At 47.1% G+C, this 10,317-nt stretch overlaps 1 protein-coding gene across 2 annotated transcripts in view; it reads left to right on the top strand.

Annotated features, from left to right (window-relative positions):
• The first annotated feature begins 306 nt into the window (after nucleotides 1-306).
• Nucleotides 307-10,317, top strand: part of INTS9 (integrator complex subunit 9) — a 53,898-nt gene continuing 43,887 nt past the window's right edge. Inside the window, exons 1-3 of one of the 2 annotated variants that reach the window (XM_027904480.1) lie at nucleotides 307-437; nucleotides 4,754-4,814; nucleotides 7,021-7,083. In XM_027904480.1, coding sequence (XP_027760281.1) covers nucleotides 373-437; nucleotides 4,754-4,814; nucleotides 7,021-7,083 — 189 coding nt within the window. In that variant the 5' untranslated portion in view covers nucleotides 307-372. The remainder of the gene's footprint in view (nucleotides 438-4,753; nucleotides 4,815-7,020; nucleotides 7,084-10,317) is intronic. The other variant, XR_003573595.1, reaches the window with a different exon arrangement.

The raw sequence follows: 10,317 nt of genomic DNA, 5'->3' as shown, positions 1-10,317 counted from the left end.
CTGGGAGCAGAGCCTGACATCCCCCTGGCTCCCCCCTCCTGTCAGGGAGTTGCAGAGCCAGAAGGTCCCCCCTGAGCCTCCTTTTCTCCAGGCTGAGCCCCCCCCCCAGCTCCCTCAGCCGCTCCTGCTGCTCCAGTCCCTTCCCAGCTCTGTTCCCCTCCCTGGACACACTCCAGCCCCTCTACGTCTCTCTTGCAGTGAGGGGCCCAGAACTGGATGCAGCACTCGAGGTGTGTCCTCCCCAGCGCCCAGACGGGGGAAGAAGGTCCTGCTGGTAAAGGTCATGACTAACTCCTCATTCTTTTTCAGTACTGCCTGTCAGGACATCCCACCTTGCCATGCAACGTGCTCAAGTTCAAATCCACCACCATCATGCTGGACTGTGGGCTGGACATGACGTCCACCCTCAACTTCCTGCCGTTGCCTCTGGTGCAGAGGTGAGTTCTGTGGCCTGTCAGCACTTAAAGTCTGTGTCTTCTTGGGTTGCAGTTGGAGTGCTCTGCCTGAAATGGGGTATTGGAAGGAGGGAGGAGATGGGTACAAATGAACAGCATCATCTGGTATCATAAATAGACTTTGTTCACTTAAAAATTCTCTTTATCAAAATAACGTCCTTTGGCTCGGTAGACGGAAGACATTTTATGGATTTATTGATTGGTTTTTCTAGATAATTTATTCTAAGCTTCAGTAAAGTATTGCTGCAACTGCTCAGCACAAGTGAGGTCACATATCTGTCATCTTTCTGGCTTGTTCATGCAAGATGAGATAAATGGGTAACAGAGATGGAGTGTGTAGAGCCCAGTTCTGTTCAACCACCACCTTCTCAGGCTTTTCTTGGAGCACGGACTAATGCAAAGAAAAATAGCACTTAGCAGTCCTTGTTAGTTGCCTCCTTGGCATAATTGTTCCCTTTTAAAAATGAAATAAATAAAAGGGCATTGCAGCTGGGCACAGGATTGGAACAGCAGGGAGAGGGAGTCTAGGAGACAATCCTGAGATCAAGACTCCTTCCGTGCCCTGCTACAAAGTTGTATTTCCCCGGGTTTTTAGATCAATTTGGATATTCAGTTGGGATGACTTATGCCTTGAGTAAATGGAATCAATGGCAAAAATTAACAGCTGAAGAGGTGGGAATGGGTAACTCTTAGTGATGGGAAGCCATTCAGTAACTTTGATCCACGAGGAAACGAGTGAGGAACGTTCTGGGTTCAGAGGAGGCCTGATGGAGAGGGGGGAAAACATGACTGGGAAAGGGAGTTTCCTAAGTGACCTAATGAGGTTAAAGCCGTTTGTCCAGCACTTCCTATGATTTGTTATTTTTTAGAGAGGAGAGGAAAAGAATAGACAATGTCTGCATTGTTCTGCAAGAACGTGGAGTTCAGGGGCTGCTGTAGAGAAGCAACAGATGCCTTGAGAGGGCTCAGTGTGATAGCTGATTTTTGTCCCGTTCCATAATGCAGTTGGTGGCTGCAACATCTACTGCTGGGGCAGAAGCAGAGTTTGAAGGGATCCAGAAAATTTGGGAAATCCAGGTACAGACAGAATCGCCTCGCATTCGCTTTCACCCACCCCCCCAAATAAAAAGGAAGTGGAAAGAGGAACAAGTAGCAAAATGAGGTGATTGAACAAAGGCTTAAGAGGTTCTTTAGAACGGCAGGAATCAGCACTCCCTGGGGATATGCCAGCTTTGTCTGCTGATAGCAGACCCTGGGAATGAACAGCCAAATTGCAGGTCACAACCTGGAATTCCCCAAGTACCTCCAGAATGTCGGCACTAAAATGACTCAAACTCAATAAGAAAGGATGTCAGATTTGACCCCTGATGGCCCAGTGGAATCGGAGCAAACAGTTGGATTTAAATCCAATCAATCTTGTCGCTGAGGTGATTGAACAGCCCTTCCAGCGGGGATTGTCCTGAGCACATGGACTTGGGCGAGTAATTGATCTCTGCAGTGCTCTACAGACCAGGTGTCCTGCAGAGAGTGGTTGCAAGTGAGTGAGAAACTTGAGCAGGAACGTGGCTGCCACTGGAAAGCCCTTATCTCTCTGCAGTGCTCAGAGTTGTACCTTCACAGATCAGGTGTCTGTGTCTAAATACATCTGAAATTCCAATGTGCATTATCAACACAACGTGGGCAGGTGACAGAGAGATGACATTGCCGTGCGTTGCCAGGTGAGAGATGACAGGAGGGACTGGCCTGAGGAATCTGAACACAGGTCAGTCAGATCTGAGCTGTGTGTCCTCTCAGAACCAGGTGTGCTAATCTGAGGTGGGCTAATCTGTGTGAAACCTTCATCAGAGAGGAGCCACACTTCTCTCTGCTGCCGCTGATCCAGAGATCCCCAAAGAGTACCCCATGAACTGCTTGGGCTCTGCAAGCCTCAGCTCTAATTTTTACCTCTGTGGAGCACAAAGGAATGATGTGACAGAGGATCTTTGCTATGCAGCTCAGTCCAGTGTCACACCTGGCATGGGACCCTCCTTGAGCAAACATTTGGAGAGCAGGTACTTCAGTCTCTGAGAGAGGGAAGTGCTGCGGCGTTTGTGGCATGAAAGGGACTGGACATTTTTCAGAGTTCTTTGCTCTCAAGAAAAAAAAAAAAAAAAGAAAAGCCCATCCAAAGGTGTTTTAGATTCCCCCTTGCCCTGGCAGTGGCAGTCCCTGTTCTCTCCAGCCCGTGGGGCACGTGCAGGGCACCTGCAGTTGCCAAACACTTCGTGCCCTCTCGTGTACTCCGAAGGAGGTTTGTCAACCGGAATTTTCTCCCCTGCGCCAAAGTCAAATGCAAAGCGGTAAAATGAACATGTGGGAAGCTCTTAACCTTTCCTGTCTAGCCATGACACACTTGCTCGCATTATTTATGGGACAGTTCCAGCTATTTTGGATTAATCAATCACTCTATTACAATGTCAAAACTGTGTCGGCAGGAGCTGTGTTGCTTCTTGGCTTCAAGGTAAAGAGTCCTTTCTGTCCTGTGTTGCTCGTTCCACTTCCAGCCACACACAAGACCCATCTGCTGATTTTGCCTCCCCTGACAAGGCCTTACCCTCCTCAGTGGATGCCAGTTTAGTACAAGTCAACAGTGCTATTTCACTGTGAACAAAGCAAAACTCACACGAGGCTAAATTATGAGGACTAGGGCAAGAATGTCAGGGAAAGTTTATTCTGCTCTGCCCCGTGCTGGTGACACCACAGATAGATCCAGGCATTGGCAAGGCACAGCTGGACAAAGCCAGACTGACCTGACCTAATCATTAGGAACTGGACTGCAGACCTCCAGATGTCCCTTCCAGACAAGGTTTCTCTCCTCTCCTCCTGTATCTGTCAAAGCTGTTGCATATCAGAGTGGTTTGTTCCTGCTTTTTCCTTCGTTTTTCCATAGCTCTTTCAGTCTCACTTCACCAGTTATCCTCAACCCCCTCAGTCTCCAAATTACTGCTCCTAAATTGTGCTTTTGAAGGTGTTGGTGGGGAGCACGTTCAGCCACTTCATCTTTTCTGTCATCAGACTTCTTCAGACTTAATCCTCCAAATGGGACACACTTTTCTGGCACAGCTTCTCCATGACATATCCTCCTACTCTCCTCTCTTCCCTTCTGTCATCACTTCTTGAGTCTTGGATTTCTCCTTTTTCCTTCCTTGGGACTTTCTGGGGTCTCAATTAGAATTTGTTCCTTCATATCCACGTTAGCCTGAACACAACATTCCTCTGAGCCCTCGAATCACTTCCTATTTTCAAGATGTTTACTTTGAAAGCCCTTGTAGGCTGTAAACATGTTTGTCTGGAGAGCTTAGTGCCCAACACTTCCACGTTTCATTGCAGCCTGGTTCCATATCTGAGGTTGTTGCAAGGGCCTTTTTCCAGGTGGGTTCAGTTCTCTTGTTACCTCCACTTTTTGTGGATTTCTGTAGATGTGCTTGAGCCTGGGCACACAGTGGTTTTTTAGGACTAAGCTGGAGGCTCCCACAAAAATCTCATGTTATAGTGAAGTGTGAATAAGTCTCTCAGTTAGGGCAGTAAGAAGTGCTGCAGCAAGTACTGCTGTAAACTCAGAATTAAAATGTCCACCTCGAAATGTCTTCATTAGCATTTGAAACTCTTAAAAAAAGGGACTCTGCTGTTGCTTAGAACATGCACTTCACAGCAAAGCCTCCTTGCCCCTTTGTCCTTCAGCAGAGGTAAATGCTCTCTGTACAGCTGATGGTGTGGCTCCTCAGGGTGAGAACTAAGCATGAAACCGTGTTTTATGTGCTCTAAAATCCCAACCTGCCCCTACAAACACTTGGTCCAGAGCATCAGTCTTTTCCCTGCCATGGCTGATGGGAATATTTGTCTGTTCTCCTCTGTCCCAGAGCAGTTTGATGGTGCTTTTGTGTTGTTTCAGGCCCAGAGTTTGTTGCTGCCCCAACTTCTGTTTATTCATCCAGTTTCACCACAGGGCAACGAAGCAGCACTGAGCCTTTTTGAAATTCTCCTCATAAACGACTGAAAACTCCCTGCAGGCCACATCCTCTTCTTCTTTTTACTTACAAGTGTCATAATCATGATTTGTAAAAGTCATTTTGGTGAACACTTAGCCACAGTGAAACTGTCTGTCTGTTTTATTGAGACTGTTACTTCCCTGAGACAGGAATGCTGTTCTCTGCCTGGATGACACCAAACAGAAGGGCTGTGCTTGGCCACTGATCATGAACCACTTCATATTCCTATAATTTCTCTTCTTTTTTTTTTCTTTTTTTTTTCCCCCACAGCCCCAGGCTGTCCAAACTCCCTGGTTGGGTTTTGAAAGATGGAAGCACTTTTCTGGACAAGGTACTGTACTTTTGGAATTTTCTTGCCATGCCAAAAGCTCCCTGGCAGGTTAGGAGCAGGAACAATATTCCACACTGACTCATCCCAAAGGTTTCTGTGTGTCCCTTTTTACCAGTCAGGGTGTCCTTGTAGAGCAGAAGGGTTTGAAACAAAATGCTAATAGCAACTCCAGGCTCTCAGTCTTCAGAGGTAGCCTAGATTATAAAAAAATCCTCTTTAAAATGCAGAAGTCATCAGTGTGAATATTTTTGTATTTCATGGAGCTCCATAAATAATAGTGCCTTGCCTTCTTAGAGTGCCTTTTATTCCCCAGTCTCACTTTTCTGACACTGAAGCTTCAGAGTGTGCTTATAAATGAGGTTGGTACTGTACCCTTTTTGAGGCAGGAGGACTCTGAGACGGTGAATGATTTGCCTGTGGGAGGCCCCTCAGAGAGGAAAAGCCTGTCTTTGGCCTCTGAAGTCAACATGTGTTCTGCTGCTGGACATAGCGGGGAGGATTTTATCTCCAGCCTCCTAATTCTAAGACACAGAACTTCCTCAGCTACATGAGAGACACAGAATTTCTCTTTTTTTTTTTTTTTTTTTTTTCCCCTCCTTCTTTTCATTACATCAGTTTTGTAGGCAGAATTTATCTGGGGCTTCAACCAAAACTTGGCACTGCAGCCTCCAGCTTGATCTGCCACGGGAGAACAATGAGCACAAAAATATGTCAGAAGTTAGTAAAATAGGCAGGTACATTTCAGATGTGGGCAGCAATAGGTACCAGTGGAGAAAATACTGTTTTAATAGACTGTTCTCTGACTATGTGAACATTAAAGGAAACACTCATAATAGTTGGTTATGTAGGGGACTTTGAGGTGGACAAAATGGGTTGATCTGATTTTTACAGGCAAGGGAGCTGAAGATCACAGATTAAAGACCTGATTTTTTTTTCTTCTCATTGGAGACAAAAGAAACTGTCCAGGCAGCATTTGTGTTGGTAAAATAGTAACAGCTCTATTCAGAGCACTTGTTCTCTGGCAGTCACAGGCTGCAAAGGCTCAGGGACAAGGAATGGAGTTGCTCAGTTTGAATTCCCTGGAATATGTCTTTCCTGAACCCCCAGCCTGTCAGGGTAGTTTTTTATGGGATGTATTTCCATTTCTGGGGTGCTGCTGCCGCATTATGTGCTGGAGAGAAAGCTCCAAACTCGCCCAGTGCCGATGGAAATCCTGTGTTAGAAATTCAAATGCGGCGTCTCTTCCCTTCACCTTGACCAGTGTGACTGCCTGGAATGGTAAATTCCCTGCCCCCTGCTGGAAAAAGGCAAGGGAAGGAGTCAAAGGGGAGTGTTTCATCATGGGGGGTGGACATTCCTGTCCCAGTGACAGTTATAAAACTCCAGGCCTGGAGAGGCACTGAAATGTGCTGAGATCTCCTTTTAATCATTTTGAACTCCCTGGAGATGAGGTTGGGAGACTTCTGCCACGAGCTGTAATTGCTCATTCGTTATGAGTTGGCAGGTGCACTGTAATTATTAACAATTGGATTCAATCTTTAATTCTATCACTCTGACTCTGGCTGAGACCCCTCGCTGTGGGACAGGGGAGGCATCCAGGAGAGGAGAGTGGGTGGGAGATACCCTCTGAGGTGTGTTAGGAGTGGAGTTGGGAATATTTTTGTTCCACGCATAGCCCTGAGGAACATGATTTTTTTATGTGACAAAGATTTTGTGATGTCAGCCTCGGAAAAAGAGGAATAAAACAGAGATCTGGTGGAGCTAAATCTAATACAAAGTTCCACGTGGAGCGTAGATCCCCAAAAGTTGCTTCGCCAAATACTCTGAGAAAGGAGCTAGAAGTTGCATTCTGGTCCTAATAAAACAGAAGAGGTTGGATGTTGTTTGGAACCAAAACTAAATTCCAAACTTGCCTTCCAAACCAAACCACCCACCGGTGAATCCCAGGGCTCCTTCCTGACCTACCAAAGCGCTCCCTCTGTTGTCCCAACAAGGAATCTGATCCCTTCAGGCACCAGGCAGCCTCATCTGGCACGAAAACAGTTTCAGCAGATCTGCCTACACCAAGAAGGGGCACAAACATGATGTAATAACAGGCTGGAAATTGCCTGTGATGAAGAAAATGTTTGGAAAGTGCAAAATGTGCTGCATCGGAGTAACACTGTGTTGTGTTTTTGTGTCTTCTCTGTTGGTGTGTTTTTTACAGGAGCTCAAGGAGTGCTCTGGCCACGTGTTTGTGGACTCAGTGCCTGAGTTCTGCTTGCCAGAGGTGAGTTTATTTTGCTGAAAATCTGGCTCTGTTCAATCCTGTGGGAGAAAATTGCTGAATTATTATTATTATTACCAGATTATTGCTATTTAATTACTGCTCAGTAAATAATACTGCTAAAACTGGGAAAAGGACGGAAAGAGCCCTTTCCAGCAGAGGTTTTGGGAGGTGTGGAAGGTGTCCTTGAGCAGATCAGTGTCTCACACAAGAATAAGATTTAACTGTCCCTTCTTGTGGGCCTTCCAAAGACCATCTGACTGAGCTGGGCTGGAGTATGACAGGATACATGTGCTGATCCAGATAAGGGCAGGGACTGAAGGCAAGGAATGCTGTTTGTCTCTAGCCATGGATTCAGGACCTGCCCAGTGGAGCTCCCTGGGGAGCTGAATGTGTGGTTAAGGCAGCTTTGGATTCTTCTGGGCTGCATTTCCGCCAGCAGCACGTTTAGGTTAAAAACTTTTGCTGCCTTCTTTGCTGCCCATCTCTGCCTCTCTGAGGCCCTTCAAATCCTCTGACATGGCTGCAAGTGGCTGCTTCTCAAGGTGGTTTTTGCAAGAATTCATGGATTTAAAAGGAAAAAAGGAAAGCAAGACTATTGAAGATGTTTGGATTACCTGGGGTCACCCGACTGATCAGGGTAATGCTCTGTGTAGGAGTCAAAAGCTGAGCAGATGGGGGTGAATGATGGGGAATGGTCTGGGAATAGTATCCTCTCCCCTCAGTGTGTTCAGACTGTGATAGCATCAGTTCTTTCATTTCATGTTGGGATGTTTTCTTTGTCATTCAAAGACAGACAATTGCTTTTGGGCAGCGATTTTTCTTTTCCCCCTTTGTGTCTGACCTTGTTGGCAGGAGGCACAAAACGCTCCTAGAAGGTTGTTGTCAGCTTGCTGGGGTCCTGGCAATAGTGTTTCTGAGTGTGGATCCCACAAAACTCAGCTCTGGCAGCTCCTGACTCTTGTCATCTTGATTCTTCCAAGCAAGTTGTCAGCTCTGGTACTGCTTTTGGCAAGTGATTCCAACAGATTATAACCATTCCATCCCACCTGGAATGGTTATAATCCAATCCCACCAAAAAAAAAAAATCACATCAACCCAAACCCCGAATAATTCAGGGTTCTCGTGATCTCTTTGGTTACTGTGCAATGAAAGGAACATGGGAAGCATCTGTATGTGTAGAAATTGCCATCGTGGCTCAGATGTGGGGAAGGATGTGCTGGATTCCCTTTGGAATTGAGACCCTGCACAGGAAGGATTCTCTGCTGGGCTTTAGGATGCTTCAGCCAGGCTTTCTGGTTACTCTGTTGGGCTGGAAAACACCCGCATGTGCAGCTCTAAATACGACAGACGGGGAGTCACTGCTTCATTTTCCCCGTGTTATCACTGCATGGAGCTGCTTCCCAACAGTGCACGTGACAGCAACCAGCTGCACTGGTCACCACTGCAGGGACTTCAAAAATGGCCTCCCAGATGTTTTCCAAAGTTCCCAGGAGATGCCAAGACTCTGTGAGCACCAGGAAGAGACCTGCTGGTGAGACCCGGCTGGCACCTCGAGCTCACCTGCCTGCGGGAGGTTCGGGTGTCGTGGCCAGCTGAAAGCATCAGCACAGTGTTGCTGGTGTTTGGCAGCACAGGGATAAGAAGGAGCTTGTGTGAAAGAGGCTTTGTCTTTCCCTTTGTCTCCTTCCACGCCACTTCTTTTGAAGAAACTTGTCTGCAAAAGCCGTCAGTGGGAGGATCAGGGTCTCGCTTCCTGGAACAAGGTTGCCAAAGCAAGCCGAGATTTGGATCTAATCCAGCAGCCACAAGGTGCTAAAGGCTGTCTGGGCAGCAGAGCACACTCACACATGTCAGAGTGCAGGGTGCAGCCCTCTCTTTGCTTGGCAACCTTCTGCTCCCTCTCTCTTCACATTTCAAGAAACATTTTGAAACCTCTTCAGTTCAAAGGCACTTTGGTGAGATCGCCGCAAGTCCCAGGGAAGATTTGACTTTGTTTTGGTTTTGACACCCTTTTCATCCTTTCAGTAAATGCTTCTGGGATGCTGAGACGTGGGATGCTGAAGGTTGGAAAGTGGTGGTGTGCATCCTCCTGAGGGCTCACTTGGGCTGGGGTTCAGCTCAGGGCTGGAGCATCTTTGAGAATCAGGCTGGGAGAGCTTGGGGGGGATCAACCTGGAGAAGGGAAGGCTCCAGGGAGACCTCAGAACCCCTTCCAGAGCCTAAAGGAGCTCCAGGAGAGCTGGAGAGGGACTTGGGACAAGGGATGGAGGGACAGGACAAGGGGAAATGGCTTCTCACTGCCAGAGGGCAGGGATAGATGGGATATTGGGAAGGAATTGTTGGTGGTGAGGCCCTGGCACAGGTTGCCCAGAGAAGCTGTGGCTGCCCCTGGGTCCCTGGAAGTGTCCAAGGACAGGTTGGACGGGGCTTGAAGCAACCTGGGCTAGTGGAAGGTGTCCCTGCCTGTGGCAGGGGGTGGAATGAGATGAGTTTTAAGATCCCTTCCCACCCAAACCACTCTTGAATTTGATTCTGGACAAGCTGAAAACCAGCTGATGAAGGAACCAGGCCTTGGCAGGAGGAGGCTTCAGCAGATCCTTCGATCCCACACAGTGAGTGTGTCTCTGCCTGGAAGCTCAGTGAGACAAAAGGTGCCCTGTGAGGGATCCCAGGATGGTGTTTCACCTCCTGTTCCCAGCTTGGAGATCGTGGCTCCAACATTAGCTGTGATCATGGACTGAAACCATGAGTGCTTAGTGAGGAGTTAAGCAGCTTGTCACCAGAGCACTGTGTCAGCCCTCTGAAAAGCGGAGTGACCTACTTTCTTGCCTTTTTTATTCAAATTGCTGGACCAAGCCTTGTAATCAGATAATATGTGCTTGATGAGTGTTGAATTCCATTAGCTGCTCTATAATAACTGAGTTAGAGGTCATACATCTTGTAAATTCCTGACTTGACACCGTTTGTGTTATAGCACTACCAGTAAATATTTCTAATTAAAATTCTTTTAACAATGTGTGAAATCTTCTTTCGCTCTTCAGAACTCTTTTCTAAACTGTCACATCAAACCAAATTGGACCCACCCAACTGTTTTGTTGCAGCCTATGAATGAGCTTCATCTCCTGCTGTAGAAAATGTGAATGATAAAGATGCCAAGAGTTTGCTTGGGGAAAAATAGAATTATTTTAAGCGCAGGAATAAATACGGTCTTCATTCATCTCTCTCACTCTCCTG

This window comes from Empidonax traillii, unplaced genomic scaffold, assembly GCF_003031625.1.
Source record: "Empidonax traillii isolate 1590-97213 ecotype Southwest subspecies unplaced genomic scaffold, ASM303162v1 scaffold1060:size1239554, whole genome shotgun sequence".
NCBI lineage: Eukaryota > Metazoa > Chordata > Aves > Passeriformes > Tyrannidae > Empidonax > Empidonax traillii.
The sequence above is the reverse complement of the archived record's forward strand: the minus strand, read 5'-3'. Positions and strand labels throughout refer to the sequence as shown.